At 47.7% G+C, this 15,983-nt stretch overlaps 1 protein-coding gene across 2 annotated transcripts in view; it reads left to right on the plus strand.

Annotated features, from left to right (window-relative positions):
* Positions 1 to 15,983, plus strand: part of Pcsk7 (proprotein convertase subtilisin/kexin type 7) — a 24,734-nt gene continuing 8,751 nt past the window's right edge. Inside the window, exons 1-12 of one of the 2 annotated variants that reach the window (XM_008850922.3) lie at positions 1 to 69; positions 1,544 to 1,665; positions 2,096 to 2,575; positions 3,231 to 3,365; positions 3,942 to 4,107; positions 6,535 to 6,625; positions 7,632 to 7,686; positions 8,173 to 8,311; positions 9,075 to 9,175; positions 12,042 to 12,209; positions 13,033 to 13,140; positions 13,623 to 13,725. In XM_008850922.3, the coding sequence (XP_008849144.1) occupies positions 1,624 to 1,665; positions 2,096 to 2,575; positions 3,231 to 3,365; positions 3,942 to 4,107; positions 6,535 to 6,625; positions 7,632 to 7,686; positions 8,173 to 8,311; positions 9,075 to 9,175; positions 12,042 to 12,209; positions 13,033 to 13,140; positions 13,623 to 13,725 (1,588 nt within the window). In that variant the 5' untranslated portion in view covers positions 1 to 69; positions 1,544 to 1,623. The remainder of the gene's footprint in view (positions 70 to 1,543; positions 1,666 to 2,095; positions 2,576 to 3,230; positions 3,366 to 3,941; positions 4,108 to 6,534; positions 6,626 to 7,631; positions 7,687 to 8,172; positions 8,312 to 9,074; positions 9,176 to 12,041; positions 12,210 to 13,032; positions 13,141 to 13,622; positions 13,726 to 15,983) is intronic. The other variant, XM_029554967.1, reaches the window with a different exon arrangement.

Consider the following 15,983-nt stretch of genomic DNA (forward strand, 5'->3'; position numbering starts at 1 on the left):
ACTGGCTCCTTGGGCTCCCGGGAAGCCGCGAGTTTCCGCAGGGAGGCAGCAGCGGCTGCGCCCCGGCGGGTAAGTAGGTGTGCGGGACTGGACTTGGGAAATCCGGGTAGCCCCGGACTGGGGGCGGTCGGAGCCTGAGGAAGAGGCGCTGCACCGAGGGCACCTTGGGTCCTGGCCGGGGAGACTCCAGCGGAACGGGGCCTCGGGTCTTGGGTTCCGGGACTGTATGAGTCCTATTGAGAGAGGGGCGCGTTGCACAGAGTAGCCACCGGCAGGGGACGTCAGTGAAATGAGCCTTGCATTGACCTGGCTCCTGTGAGCTGGGCGGAGAGGATTTGAAGGACAGTGGCTTGAGAGCAGAATCTTGGGCAGGAGAGGTGCACTTCTTCCTTGATAACTAAAAGTTGTGAAGATAGGCCTAGCAGTTGGGGGAAATGGAGATTTACTTTAAGAAAGTATTGTAGATTCTTGCCCCGAACCCTGGGAATAAAAGTGCTGCTGTGCCCCTTGGAGGCAGGAAGAACTGGGTTTCTCTTCCAGAAAGAGATTGAAAGATTCTGCCAAGTGGGCTGCCTATCTAACCACATTCTCGCTTTACTTATATGCATGCAGACTAGGGAAAACAACTAAATATATTGGGACAATTCAAGGGAACTCCAGGGTAGGGAGGAATGTAATCAAGGAATATGCCTGGGAACTTAAGGGCATGGTGGCCAATGTCTGTCATCCCAACACTGAAGAGGTTGAAGCAAGAGGATCATGGATTTGTAGCCAGCCTTAGCTACGTAAAAGATCCAGTTTGGGGGGAAAAAAATCAAACAAAACAAAGTAAAAGGCTAGGTGAATGGAGAACTTTGGAGAGAAGTGTTAGGTGGCATAAGTTCTCTCCCTTTCCAAGGAGTCTTTAGTAAAACAGAATGGCTCTTCTAGAATGTTTTATGTTGGCTCCATTTGGGTGTGTCTGGGTGCTAAGCCTGCTCCAGGGTGGACTTGGTAAATAACAGTCTTTTAAAGGAGCCCAGGCACCCACATCTACCTTCTCCCTGTCCCCACAGTTGCTTTGTAGTTCTAATTTGGCTGTTTTCCTTTGAGTAGTTGAAGGCCAGATCTGGAGCCTGTGCCCTCACTTTCAGGCCAACTTGGTAGCCAAGTGACAGGGGCAGCTCTTTCGTACTTCCAGGTCATTTTCTCTTTCCCAGTTGCCCACTTGCCCTTTATGCTGGCTCAGTTTTGTTCTCATTATCTGACTTTCTACCTGATTTCCCCTGTCTGGGATTTTAGGAACCACTTTTCCTGCAAGTGGAGGGTGCTAACAATTAGGTCCTCTAGAGGAGCAAGTGAGACAAGAATTGATAGGGTGAGAAGTGTGGTGTCTGGGTTTTGTACTGATGTGGCCTTACTGTGCCAGACATATTCCAGGCTATGACCTTTTAGATCTGTGGAAATGAAACTTACCACTGATTGCTGCTCCTGGACTTCATGGCTAGCTTCTTGCTCTGCTGGGTTTGGTAGGACACCATTTCTTCTGTCCTTGGCTCCACAGGTCTGCAGCCTGTGTTCCTAGTCAGCACTGCTCACAGTGAAGGTGACACCTTTCCTCCAGTTGCACAAAATGAGTGTGATATGGTTACCCAGACCAGGAGCTCAGCCTCACAGAGAGCCCAGGTGGGAATGGGACCCCATTGTGGGAGTTAGCTCTGGAATAACTGGACTGAGAAGTCAGCTGGGGAAAGATTTATGCAGTCTCTAAGTAAGGGGGAGGTGGGATCTTGATGCTGCAGGTCATTCTTGGGAGTGACATGTACTTTGCTGTGAGTAGCCTGAAGCGCATGAGAACTGGATGATGCCAGACCGTTGGGGAAGCAGGGATTGGCCCATCCTGCCATGGAAGGTCATCAACTGGGATTAGTGCTGGCTCATACTTCACCTGGGGCTTAGTTTTTTGATTAGAAGCAAATGTGATAATAAAATGACTAACCATTTGAAAGAAGGTTGGGGTTTCCAAGGGGAACATGCTGATGGCCCACAGTTACCCTATGAGTATCCTGAGCTTATTGGCTCTGACATCTCTGATATCCTTTCCCTTTGTCTGCAGCCTGCTGTTCTGATGCCGAAAGGGAGGCAGAAAGTCCCACATTCGGATGCCCCCCTGGGCTTGCCCACCTGCCCCTGGCTAGAATTAGCTGGGCTCTTCTTACTGATTCCCTTGGTCATGGGCCTCTCAGGGGCAGGTGGGCCTGACACCCTGGGTGCAGGGGGGCTAAGCTGGGCTGTACACCTGGACAACCTGGAAGGCAAGAGGGAGGAAGAGAGTCTGGCACAGCAGGCAGATGCCGTGGCCCAGGCAGCAGGGCTGGTGAATGCTGGTCGCATCGGAGAGCTCCGGGGGCACTACCTCTTTGTCCAGCCAGTTGGGCACAGGCAAGCTGTGGAGGTGGAAGCCATGCGGCAGCAAGCAGAAGCTGTGTTAGCCAGGCATGAAGCTGTGCGCTGGTACTCAGAACAGAGGCTGCTGAAGCGGGCCAAGCGCAGCATCCACTTCAATGACCCCAAGTACCCTCAGCAGTGGCACCTGGTAAGTCCAGCCAGATGAACAGGGTGTCTGCTCTTGTGTGCTTTTGACTGAGTCCTTCTCCAGCTGCCCTGTTTGACTGAGGGAGTACTTTTGTACAGTGGGAATATAGTTTGCTCTCAGTTCCTGCCTTCCTTGACTGCTGTGGAGAGCAGGTATGCTATAGTGCTCAGGGTATATGTGCTACTGCCACATTGCCCAAGCTCCTGTTCTAGGCGTCTACTTCCTAGCATGTGCCTTTGGCTAAGTTGCTTCACCTCATCTGTGTCTCAGTTTCCCCACCTGTAAAGTAAAGATTGTAACAGTACCCGCCTCATAGAGTAATGGTTAAGATAAATGAGTGTATATGTGAAGCACTTAGAACAGTGCTTGATACAGGAAGACCCTGCTCCATTTTGGATAACTGCTAGCATTATTGGGATAATAATTGTCTACTACTTAGCCCTAGCTACCATTTCACCCTGGGTCTCCCACCTTGGAGACCAAGGCAGGAGGCAAGACTTTTATTTGCCCTTCTGGCCTCTGTTCTCCACTGACCTGTTGGTCAGTAGCCTCTGTTTGGCTTCTTGGTGGAAGCTAAGGGAAGAGGCTACCAGCTGTAACTTGTCTATCTCTGGGCTCTGCTGTGTATCATTGGATTTTCCTGTCTCTTCTACAGAATAACCGGCGAAGCCCAGGCAGAGACATCAACGTGACAGGTGTGTGGGAGCGCAATGTAACTGGGCGAGGGGTAACAGTGGTGGTAGTGGACGATGGAGTGGAGCACACCATCCAGGACATTGCACCCAACTATGTGAGTGGCCTAGAATGACCCCTTGCTGCCACATCTCCCTTCTCCTTGATATTCCTTCTTCTCCCCTTTCCTAGAGGGCACTGAGCCAGTTCAAACAGGCTGGGAAGTGGGATGGTGTTATTCCACGTTCCTTTCACAGTCAGCTTTCCAGACTGGCAATTAAGGCTTAGAAGGTGACCAGCCCAGAGGGAGAGCAATGGCAGGCAATACTTCCTGCTTCCTGCTGCTGCTCCTTTCTCTGAGGAGCAAGAAATGGCTCTGTGGCAACTGCCTTGTCTGCAGAGGTTCTGAGAACTTTCTTCTAAGGTGTGACTTTAGATAGAGTTTGAAATACCTTTTTTCCTGGGCTTCCTTCAAGCAGGGGTTATGATCCTTTAACAGGCAAGAGAGGTTTTCTGAGAGCTGTGGCCCTTCTCAGTTTTGCCCCAGTGTCCTTGGCTTATATCTCATAGCCCTTGTTTGCACAGGGCGATGTACTTGCTACTCTGGCTTAGAGGAAACTCCCAGTTCTTTGCTCTCCCTACTGTTTAGGAATTGATCCCTTCTAACCAGTAAGTAACCGCCTTAATGTTTCAGAGCCCAGAGGGTAGCTATGACCTCAACTCTAATGACCCTGATCCCATGCCCCACCCTGATGCGGAGAATGGTAACCGTCATGGGACCCGGTGTGCAGGAGAAATTGCTGCTGTGCCCAACAACAGCTTCTGTGCAGTGGGCGTGGCCTATGGAAGCAGAATAGCAGGTAACTCATGCTTCCCCTTATAGCCTTGGGAGACTCCTGGGGTACAGTGCTCATTCCCTACCCCTTCCTCATTCTGAAATTTTATTTTCCTACCCCCACAACATCTGTAACATAGAGCAGGAGATAAGCACATAACAGAATGATTAGCTCGTTGGCTTTTCAGGGCTATGGTGTTTCAAATAGGCTCTTTTAGCAGCATCCTATATATATTATATATATATGTATGTATATGTATATATGTAATATATATATGTACATATGTTTATTGAAATAATTGCTTATAAAGTTTTTAAAACCTAATTAGGTAACTGGTAAGTGCATACCAAATTAGGAGAACAGTCAGAAATGTAAAACCGAATCCCAGTTTATATAAAACTTTCCTCAAAAGATGTCACTTTAACAACTCATTTCAATTGTAGAATAGGTAGCTTATCTTTAATTCACCTCCATCTTCTTTTTTTATTATTTTTTTAAAATTTTTTATTTTTATACCCACTTCCCAGATAGCACCCTCCCATAGCCTCCCTCCCCCCACTAGAGCCCTTATACTCTGATATCCCTGCTACTGTCTGCTGTGTTGTCAACACCCCCAGCCATTCCCCACTACTTGCCCTTCTGGTGAATCTAGTCAGCCTATCTAGAGGTCGTTGTTTTAGGAAGGTCAGCTGTTTCTCATCTAGCAGTAATCAGTTGTCAATATTCCTTTGGATAAGATTGGGGTCTGCTGTTCATTTTCCCAGTTCTATGCTGGGTTACTATCTGGGAGTCCCTTTGGCCACCCTGCCAACAACTCAAAAGAAGGTATCTCCTGTCTGGCATTGTTGCTTGCTATGTGGACTTTAGCTATACATATGGACTCTTATGAAATTATATTGGCCCCTTTAATCTTTGGTTATACTTTCCTTTTGGGTGTTTAAGGCCATACATTTGGTCCAGATAAACCAATTTGTTTTTGCTCTTAAGGTCGTTTGAGGATCTGTTCCTCAAGGGTCACATGGTCTTGGGAGGAGCAAGGAGCATCCTATATTTTTATAATATAAAATAGAAATAAAAATGAAAATCATGGTGTGGGCTAAAAGCCCCAAGTCTCACCTGCTCAAGTCTCCTTCCTGTTTCTGATCATGGCTATACCCACCAGTGACTCACATCACTGTAACAACGCCTTTGACTTCACTATGTTGAACTCATGTTTTTGTAATTTACAAAGTGCTTTCTCATCAGTTTAACCCTCCATGATCCCATGTCTGTGGAGGCTCCCCTCTCAATCCCATATCTCCAGCCCTTGTCCTACTGGCTACCACAGTTGTTCTCCATTCTTTCAAGAGAGAACAATCCCCAATTGGAGGTCATTCTGTGATTTTTCAACTCTGTCTTGGGGATCAAGGCAGAAGGGATCAGAGCCCTCCCCCTGATTCCTAATGAAAACCTGGGAACCTGCAGACCTAGGAGACTGGCTGCAATCATCTTATTCTCCAGCAGGGGGCTTCAGCACTCTACAGAGTGCTACAGGGGAGGCCAGAAAGGTTCAGGGTCCAAGGCCCTTCCAAAAACCCCATTCCTCCCTGAATACATTGTCACCAAGATGTGACCTACTTCATTTTAGAGGGAGAAATTAGGTCTCACTGGGAGTAGCACTGGTAATGAGTGCTCTTCACCTAATACCTTTACTGTGTCCAGCACTAAGCTAGGTGTTTCATGTAGAAAGATAAGAGGGGAATCTTGGTTACCTATAGTCTAGTCTGACTCTTCCCACCTCCTAGAGTCATTAAATCTGAGTTGAGCTTGATAGTGAAAGACAAGTTTGAAAGCTAGGCATTGTGGCACATACTTGCCTACCCATAATCTCAGAACTTGGAAGTAGAGGCAGGAGGATCTGGGGTTCAAGATAATCCTCTGCTACATAGTAAGTTGAAAGCAAGCCTGTGCCACCATATATGTGGTGTAAGAATTCAAAGTACAAAAGAGGGACTAGGGAGATAGCTCAGTCACTAAAGAGCTTGCCATACAAGCATGAGGACCTGAGTTCTATCCTCAGCCCCTACATAAAAAGCTGGGCATGGGTGGATGCACTTGTAATTCCAGCACTGGGAAATCCAGGGAAGTAGCGATAGGCAGATCCCTGGGGCTTGCTTAACTGGTAAGCTCCAGGTCCCAGTGAGAGACCTTATCTCAAAGGAAAAAAAGGTAGATGGCTACTGAAGTATACCTGATGTTGGCTCTAGTCTCTGTATTCATGCATTCATGCCCACATATATGTGCACCCACACTCATGAAACATGCATACACACAAAAGTATAGAAGAACAAACAGAATAAGTCTCCCATGTGTACCTCCCCACCATCTGGTCCCACGTGGGTGAACCAGCACTGTTAGCAATTTCCTGTGGGGCCAGCATCAGTGAGGAGCTGGTGTGCCTTCAATGCCTAGGTATCCGAGTACTGGATGGACCGCTCACAGACAGCATGGAGGCTGTGGCATTCAACAAGCACTATCAGATCAATGACATCTACAGCTGCAGGTGAGAGGCCAAGAGACTGGAGTCCCTGGAATTCTCCAGCAATAGTACAGCCAAACAGGCTGCTTTGAGCCTAGCAAGGGCTCTTGGTTGGGCTTAGCTAATAAGGCCATTTCCCTCATTTATCTAGTTCCCTAGCCACTGGGTGCTTGGTCTTAAATCCCTGTCACCCCAGTAGTCAGGTTGTCACATGAAGAGTGCCCCAGCCTTTCCTACCTTTATTGTCTAAACTCACAAGGCTCTTGGGAGAAAGTGGGCTTTCTTCTTTAGCCACAGGTGAGCTGAACTCAGTTCCACCATGCAGAAATACACATGAAGCTTCAAGCTATGGATATGGTGATTAGATAAGGAGGAATTAAGGTTCGATGGCCCCCATGATATTGATGGTACCTGTATCTCCCTCTAACTAGTACCTCCCTTAAATTCTTGACTTACTAACATTTTTTATTTTATTAGTCTATACGGGGGAGGTGAGAGGCACACATGCACCAGAGTCAGAGGACAATTCTATGGAGGCTTTTCTTTCTTTCTACCCCTTACATGGGTTGCAGAGATTGAACTTGGGTCACCAAACTGGCCTAGCAAGCACCTTTACCTGCTGAGCAAGCTCACCAGTTCTCCTCAGCTTAAGAACTAAAAACTTAGGCAGTCTGAACTTCCCTCATGGCTGCCCTGTTATTAAGCCTAGTATGGATCCATAGATCACAGAGGAGTAACCCTGACCCTCTCTCTCACTGTGTATCTCTCCTGCTCCCTGGACCTGAGGAAGGACCAGAGCAAGATAAAGTAAACCTAAACTGGGGACATTTCCAGAGAAAAGAACCACTTTAGCACAGACTTCCATTTTCTGCTTTGGAGGAAGATGGACCTTTGCACCCTGGTCTTTTCTTTGTCTGGTCCCTTGGGAGAATAGTAAGTGCTGTAGGCAGAAGAGTGGCTGACTAAGATGGAGACCATAGTGAGGAGATACAGCCTAGCTCCACTTTTCCCTTTGCATATTTCTCAACAGCTGGGGTCCAGATGATGATGGGAAGACAGTGGATGGTCCTCACCAGCTTGGAAAGGTAACTGAGCTGCATGAAGACAGGAAACCTCAGGTGCCCCTCTTCATTCAGTCCTAGAAGAACCCGTAGTCAAACTCTCTTCCTAGTTCACTTGCAATGACTAGCCTACACCATTTAGCATAGCTGTGCCTTCCATCGCTGCTGCCTTCTTCAAGAAAGATTATGCACCTAGCTAGGGATGGGGCCTATATTGTTTTGAGAGAAGAATGGAACAACTCCCAGCTTCTTTCCCATGGATCTCATTCTGGGTTTCCATTCTTCATTCTGTTCTGCCATCTGATAAGCAGAAAATGTCTGTCAAACACTTTTAACTCTTAGCTCTCTCCTCATCTCATGTCTGTGTCTAAATGTCTTTTATCCTGTGCTCAGTGCCTTTTCCATGTTTTTCCTTTTCTTTCTAGAAGTGGGAGGAAAGGGTGACTGGTTCAGTAGGTGCAGGTCTTTCTGTGAGCGCCTTGACTAATACCCTGACATTTTGTTCTTCAGGCTGCCTTGCAACATGGAGTGATGGCTGGTCGCCAGGGCTTTGGGAGTATCTTTGTGGTCGCCAGTGGTAATGGGGGCCAGCACAATGATAATTGCAACTATGATGGCTATGCCAACTCCATCTACACTGTCACCATAGGTAGTGGCCTGGAGACTGTGGGGACGGGAACAAAGGGTCTATCACTGTGTATATCTAAATATGTGACCTTGAACATCCTTTGAGGGACAGACAGAACTAGCCCTGCTATTGAATGCCCTCAGGACTAATCTGGAGCATGTTTAACCATTCCTCAAAAGTCGCCATCACTATCACCATCGTGATAAGTTTGGTCTCCACTGTGGCGTCTCTTTCTATGGCCACTTGCCTCCTGCTTGAAACCTCCTCTTGTTTCCCTTTAGCCTAAATTAAGTGCCCTTGCACTGTACTCCCCCCAATAATAGAATTTGTCATTCCATCTTTATTATTTACTTACCCAACTTCTTACTTAATTGTAGATTCCTTGATATCAGCATAGTAGTAAATCCCTAGAACCTCATCCCTCTCTTCTACCGCATACTGCCTCCTCACTCCTTCTAGGAGGAGGCCTTTTCCATATGGCGTTAATGCTTAATGTGTGTGAACTCACTGTAGGTCTTAGTAAATCTTGAAAACAGTAAGTGGCTAAGTGCTTAGGTGGAAGGCCCTTGGTTTTGCATGAAGCCTAATAAAGAGTAAGAATTCCCTCTGATGTTTGAGGCTGCCTGCCCAAATGCAGATGAGGGTTATAAGCCTTCTGAGATGGCTCACCTCATTCTTTAAAATCAGGACAGTCCTATCTCCCCATGATGAAGGCAACTCTGGTATCAGGTACCATAATAGGACATGCTCCTTACCTGGGCCTCTTCTCTCTCTTTTGTGCCAGGTGCTGTGGATGAGGAGGGACACATGCCTTTTTATGCAGAGGAATGTGCCTCCATGCTGGCAGTCACATTCAGTGGCGGGGACAAGATGCTCCGGAGCATTGTGAGTGCCTCTTGGGCCCTTCGTGTCTCAGCCCTATCCCGCAAGGCTTCTTAGGCATCCACAGGGTATCTCCCATTGCCGTTTTCCCCTATTTTTCCTTCCTTCCTTCCTTCCTTCCTTCCTTCCTTCCTTCCTTCCTTTTTTGACTTATTTGTTATGTGTATGAGTGCTATGCTTGCATGTGTGTAAGTGCGCCTATGCTGTGCAGTGCCCTCAGAGGGCAGCTTCCTTCCTTCCTTCCTTCCTTCCGTCCATCCTTCGTCAAGGTCACTACTCTAGCCCATGCTAGCTTAGAACTCCATACTATATTATCCAGGTTGATCTTGAATTTACAGCAGTCCTCCTGCCTCAGCCTTCCAAGGGTTAGAATTTTAGGTGTGAGCTACCATACTTGGCAGGGTATTTCTCCACCCCCACCCCAACCCCATTCATCAGGATTTTGTGTAACCTAACCTTGAATTCACTATGTAGCTGAGAATGACCTTGAATTTCTGATCTTCCTGCCTCTACCTCCTAACTGCTGGATTATAGGTATCTTTACCACTGTACCTAGCTCAGCTAGGTACCTCTCTTCATACTTTCTCTGCCCTGGTTGTCAGGCTCCTTTGCCTTTGCATACCAGTATCTCGTAAGGCATGCCACTTGTATGAGAAGCTCAGAGGACTCTGAATAAATCTGCTTTAATGGTTTTGATCTTAAACTTTGTCACTTGGGACAAATGTGTATACTGATATAAAAACAATTGCTGTGCAGATTAGATGGCTTCCTTGAACTGTCTCTCAGTGGTAGAATTTGGACTTTTACTGCTTTCTATGAGCTAAGACCATCATTGCATTGCTGTTCGGTCCTTTTCTAAATACTGACTCTGTCATGTTCATCCTCAGAGGTAAAGGTAGTGGTTGTCCCTGGGATAGGCAGGAAAGGAAGTCTGAACTGGCTTGTGTAGCCTTACCCTGTTCTTCTCTAGAGTTCTGATTGGAGCCAAAGCCTGAGAATACAGCAGGGAAGTTGAGCTTCTGGAGCCCACAGAATCCTTGAAGGACTCAGGGACCTTTGCTGGCCTGGGCTCCAGCCTCTAGACCACAGTCCTAGAACACTCTATTTGTCCTTATTGCCACTAACATTGTTAGGTAGGAATAGAAGGCTCCAGACCAGAGCTGGGCAGGAGCCAGCCGCTGTCAAATTTTGCTAGTGACCAGTTGGGAGGTTGCTGGGTCCACTGGAAATTAAACTGCTTTGTCTTCCTGCAGGGTCAAGTCATTTTTCAGAATGAAAATTTTGTTATGCCAATAAATGAGTTCTGGTCAACACAATGTTCCATGGCTCTGTGCCAGCTGACCCCCACCCCAGGGCGTCAGAGAAGAGAGAAGGGAGCAGACTAAAGTGAAAAGTGAGAGGCTTTACAGGCAGCCTGAGGTCCTACCAGTGGATTAGGAGGAAGAACAGGAACTTGTTCTGCTCTTTACCCCCTAGCAGAGCTCTAGGAATCCCACTTCCCCCCCCCCCATTCCACCCCTGCAGGTACCTAAGAAGGCTTCATAGCATAATCTTGACTGTTGTTCTGTAGAGGCTAGCTTTGCTCCTCCCAATTCAGCTCAACTTCTCACCCCACCTTCCATCTGAACTCTAATCTATCCAGAAATGAAAAATGAGTTTATTCAGCCAAGTTCCCATCTTTGGAATGTTCTTGCCTTGGCAACCTCCTGTTGGTTTTTATCCAGTGACCAGGCAGCTTTGTGAAACTATGTTTCTAAGGGTAGGGGCTAGGGACATAGGCTTCCCACTATCTGGCTGACTGCCTGTGGAGCTTCCCTGGGCTCTCCTAGTTCTGTGCGAGGCTCTTGCCATCATGGGCAAGTTCACGGATTTCACAGCTGCATGCTAGACTATCACTGTGAGGCTGTTTCCTTAACAGGAAAAAAATCAATCTGCTCCTTGGCATCAACCAGGCTTCCTCTCTAGTTGAGTCTACAACTTGGAGAGTGTTTTTCCCTTCCCTTCTGGGAGTGCACAGTGTCTGGGTAAAAAATGACATCTCTTGGCAGCTGCTAGGATAGCTGGGAGGGGAGGCTTGGAGTACAATGGAGAAAGGCAGCTCTTGGCAGAAGTTGGCATCCTGGTATCTGACCCAGAAGAGAAGCTTGAAAGAAAAGAGTTCTGTAGTCTGCACTCGTGTCTGAGTTCTACATGAGGGAACAGGTTTAGCAGGGAATCCACAGCTAAGCCCTTTAAGGCCTATGTGTTGGTGGGTCAAGAAAAGAACTCAATGCCAAAACACTGTCTTTCCCTGAATTTCACTTCCTGCCTGAGAACCATGAGTAGGAGAGGGGCTCACAGAAAACCAACTATGACACCAGGAAGCAGGAAGGCAGACTGTCCTATGGATGGCCACTTGGTAGGCAGGCTGTGTAGCCTGTGGGACAAGACTGCAACAGTCTTCTTCTGGAGAATATGCTCCTAGGTTGGCACCAGTGCTGCCTCAGTCCCTGTCACTGAACTGCCAACTAAGATTTTCTTTCCTTGACTAGTGCCGTCACTATTGTCCCAGCTCCAGCTGGAGCCCAGTAGCAGCCCTGGCCACTTCCTCTGTCTGGCTGGGTTGTGGAAGGATGGGTAGAAAATTTGGGAATGGAAGCAAAAAAAAAATTAGAGGATCAAGAATCAGGAAATGTACCCATCTCCTTTCCCCACAACCATGCCACCAAAGCCATTCATATATAATACAGAGATCCCAAAGGAGGCTGAAGGATTAAGGGTTTTCTTTGTCCCTCTGTGCATAAGAAAAGTTACAGCCTTGAAGAAAGGAGGGCCACTTGAGAGACTTGTTCCTTTCTTCCAGTCACTCACTCCTCTTTCTGCTTTCCAGGTGACCACTGATTGGGACCTTCAGAAGGGCACTGGCTGCACTGAGGGCCACACAGGGACCTCAGCTGCAGCTCCTCTGGCAGCTGGCATGATAGCCCTCATGCTGCAAGTACGGCCCTGCCTCACATGGCGGGATGTCCAGCACATCATTGTCTTCACAGCCACCCAGGTGAGAACTGAGAATTGCCCAGCTGGCCTACTTCAGGGTTGGACTATCAGGAGACTTCAGACCAAAATGTCCCAAAGGTCGGGTACCTTGCACACTTCAAGAGTAGCTAGGGCTGGAGAGATGGCTCGGCAGTTAAGAGCACTGACTACTCTTACAGAGGACCTGGATTTGATTCCCAGTACCCATATGGTGGCTAACAACCATCCATAACTCCAGTTCTAGGGGATCTGACACCCTTTTCTGACCTCCACAGGCATTACGTGACATAGGTGCACTCACATACATGAGGCAATACACTCATACAGATAAAATAAAAATAAAAAGAGGACTAACTATTTCAGAGAACTTGGATTTGATTCCCAGCATCCACCTCATGGCTAACAACCCTTCGTAACTCCAGTTCCAGGGGATCCAACACCCTCTTCTGACCTCCGTGGGCACTGCATGACATGAGTTCATTTACATGCATGCAGACAATGTACTCATACACATAAAATAAAAATAACAAGAGTGGCATGTATGAAGTGTGAGGACCCCATCAAGACCACGGAGCTGAACTCACCCTTCTGTTCGTGCCATTTTGCCTGCTAAGGAAAGCTCTAGGAAGGTACTCTCACTCAGAAGCTGGTCCTTCTGCTCCCCTCTCAGAAAGTTAGCCATTTAGGTGGTGACATCATGGGGCTTTGACCTTTTGTACCAGCTTTCCTAAGGGAATCCATTCCTAGTGGCCTCTGGGAGAGCCTGGACTGGATCAACTGGCAGACAAGCAGGGAGTTGAGAGTCAGCTAATGCTAGAGATTCACATGGGCTTCTGTCCTTTCAGTATGAGGACCGCCATGCAGACTGGCTTACCAACGAGGCCGGTTTCAGCCACAGCCACCAGCATGGTTTTGGCCTGCTCAATGCTTGGAGACTCGTCAATGCAGCCAAGGTGAACAGGTGTTGACCTACGGGGTACCCAGCATGGAGGGACCAAGGGAGACCACCCAGTACCTAAACATTGCCTGGCATATTATAGGCACTGAATGTCCATCTCATTGACTTCACCACTTTTGCCCTCATCCTAGGTGATAGCCATCTTAGCTATGAAAATCTCTCAGTACCATAACTGAGGATCCAAAACTATTAGTAGAGAGTAAAGGGAACTTGAGTGTAGCCTGGAGCTCTCAGGGGCTCTGGTTCTCACCTTCCAACCTAGACATGACCATTTCCTCTGATAACTTGGTGCCCTCAGGAGTACCTGGGGTGCTAGAAGGAGCCTCAAGTCAAAGAGGGTGATGACAGGAAAAATAGAGAACCAGACTTAAAGATGTTACTGATACTGATGAGAGATTGCTTGTGTTTGTGAGAATGAGATCTTGATCAACTTTGCTCGTTAATGCCTACCCCCCCCACACCCCTTTCCTTGAACAGATCTGGACATCTGTCCCTTACTTAGCCTCCTACATTAGCCCCATGCTGAAAGAGAATAAAGCAGTTCCTCGGTCCCCCCACTCGCTGGAGGTGCTATGGAATGGTAAGCATTGGCATAAGGGGTTAATCTTAGGTCTGAGGCCTGAGGCGGGTGACTGGGAAGCTAAGCTCATCCTCCCTGCCCAGTTCTCCCCCTTTCTTCAGGAGCTGAGCTCCAGCCAAACCTGTCGAGTTTTCTTTTGACCATTTTAGGACATGTTGCTGCTTCTGAGTTGGCTGGCCCCTTAGCTGCTTAACAAGACCTTTCTCCTGAGCTCCTAATAGTGAAAAGGAGCTGTGAGCAATGGGCTAGGAAGGCTGTGGGTGGAGTGGGAGTGAGGCTTAGGGAGCCTCGGCAGGAGTTGAAAGAAGTTCCTTTAACTTCCATGTTAAAATCTTGCCAGATAGACCTATCCAGTCCAGTGGCCTCTGCATGAAGGAAAGAAATGCATGACTTTGGTTCTCAGGCTTATCTCAGAGGAAGCCAGATGCCATCTCTTACGGGCAGGACAAAGGCATAAGCCATCCCCTGGGCTAGAGTTGTCTGCCATCCTCTGCCCCCACCTCCAGAGCGCCCCACTGTGAGGTCCATGTGAAGGAGTGTTAGGCATCTTCCGAGTCATGAATGTAGTTGTATGTTAAACACAGAGGTGGAAACCCTCCCAAGAGAAATAGAAGCTGAATCCACGTGCTTTGTTTTACAGCCCTCTGCACTGTTTTTGTTTTGGTGCTGGCAATGGAACCCAGTGTCTCACACATGCTAATAAGCATATGCTTTAACACTGAACTGTATACCCCAGCCCCTCTATATGCACATTTCCCAGTTATCCCTACCCTTAGCTCCATGGAACAAATTTTTTCCCCTTGAAGAGTTTTGATGAAGTTATTTGCTCCTTTTCCTTGTCTCCCTTGAAAGTTCTCAGACCAAAGGATTGGCACCTAAGAGGATTGACGAAAGGAGGGACCTTGGGTAGGCAGATAGGGCAGCCTCCCTCTGTGGGAGCTTCACTGAGAAAAATTGAATGTCTTTCTCCTAAGCATGCCCAAATCTTGCTAGTTTCCCTACATATGGAAGGAAACCTAGGGCCTGGTCAACACATTTTTCTGTAAAAGGAGAGGGGTCTTATGAAGGGCATGCCCAGGAATGTGCTTCCTAGAAGCCCCTTGCCTTCATGTGCTGTCTTGGGGATTGTGGGTCTTTTAACCTTTACCCTGTCCAGAGCTGTTTCCTGTCACTTCTGTCAAATGAGTTAGTGGACTTAAAGGATCAGAGACTGCCCCAGGTTTGTCATCCTCAGCTTCCTACCAACCAGGGGATGTTGCCCCAGAAAGTGTGACAACTTCCCTATGTATTGGGTAACTGGTATTTGTCACTAGGAAGCATAGAAGGGATGGGTGTCCTGAGAGGAGGGAAATGGGAGTTAGGGAGGTGAAGAGGTCAGGATGCAGAAGAAAAATGGAAAGATCCAGGAGTTTGGCTACTACTGGAGTCTTTCACCCAGGCTGACAAGCAGGCCTGATGCCCATTTCAGAGACTAGGGAAAGAAACTTCTTGCCATGACTACATTCAACCCTCAGCAGACAGAACAGAACAGAAGGTATGAGCCTGAAGGCTGATTTGGCTGGCAGTCAAAGGAGTGAAGTTCACATGGTACAGAACTGAGCCCTTAGCCCTGGACAATCTAGACACCTCATCCCTACAATTCCATATGGTCCAGACATCTCATCTACAGCCCCAGAAGGTCTAGACATCTCATCCCCAATAGCCCAGATACCTTATCCCTTTTAGCCAAGCTATAGTCTACTAGCAGGATCTTTAAAAGAAGGGGTGGGGAATACTGCAGGAGAACCTGAACATCCTACCTGTAGTAGAAGAGGTAAAGTAGGGGCTCAGAGCAGTATTAGCCCACAGGACTTTAAGTCATAATGGGAATGCTCCAGAACTGTGCCATGAGTTGGTCAAACACTCATTGTGGCTAGTGCGACCAAGGAACTGAACTTTAATTGCATGTAGTTATAATTAAAGCAGCTTTAAGGGTCTAATTCTATCATATTGAGCAGTGCAGTTCAAGAACAAAACAGGCTATGCCCACTAACAAAGAGGAAACGGGATCACACCGGATTCGAAAACACTGCTGAGAGTGGGCGGAGAGGGGGGTTTGGTGGTGAGTTTCTTCTCCACAAGAGAATCTACGTATTAGAAAATTCCAGAACACCCACTTGCACCTGTCCTTTGTCCTCATATGTAGTCTGAGTGTACCATGAATTCTAAGTTCTGTGCTCCACCCTTCCCATCCTCCCTTTCTTAGTCACCCTCTCTAC

This window comes from Nannospalax galili, unplaced genomic scaffold (genome assembly GCF_000622305.1).
Source record: "Nannospalax galili isolate Female #2095 unplaced genomic scaffold, S.galili_v1.0 scaffold265, whole genome shotgun sequence".
Taxonomy (NCBI): Eukaryota; Metazoa; Chordata; class Mammalia; order Rodentia; family Spalacidae; genus Nannospalax; species Nannospalax galili.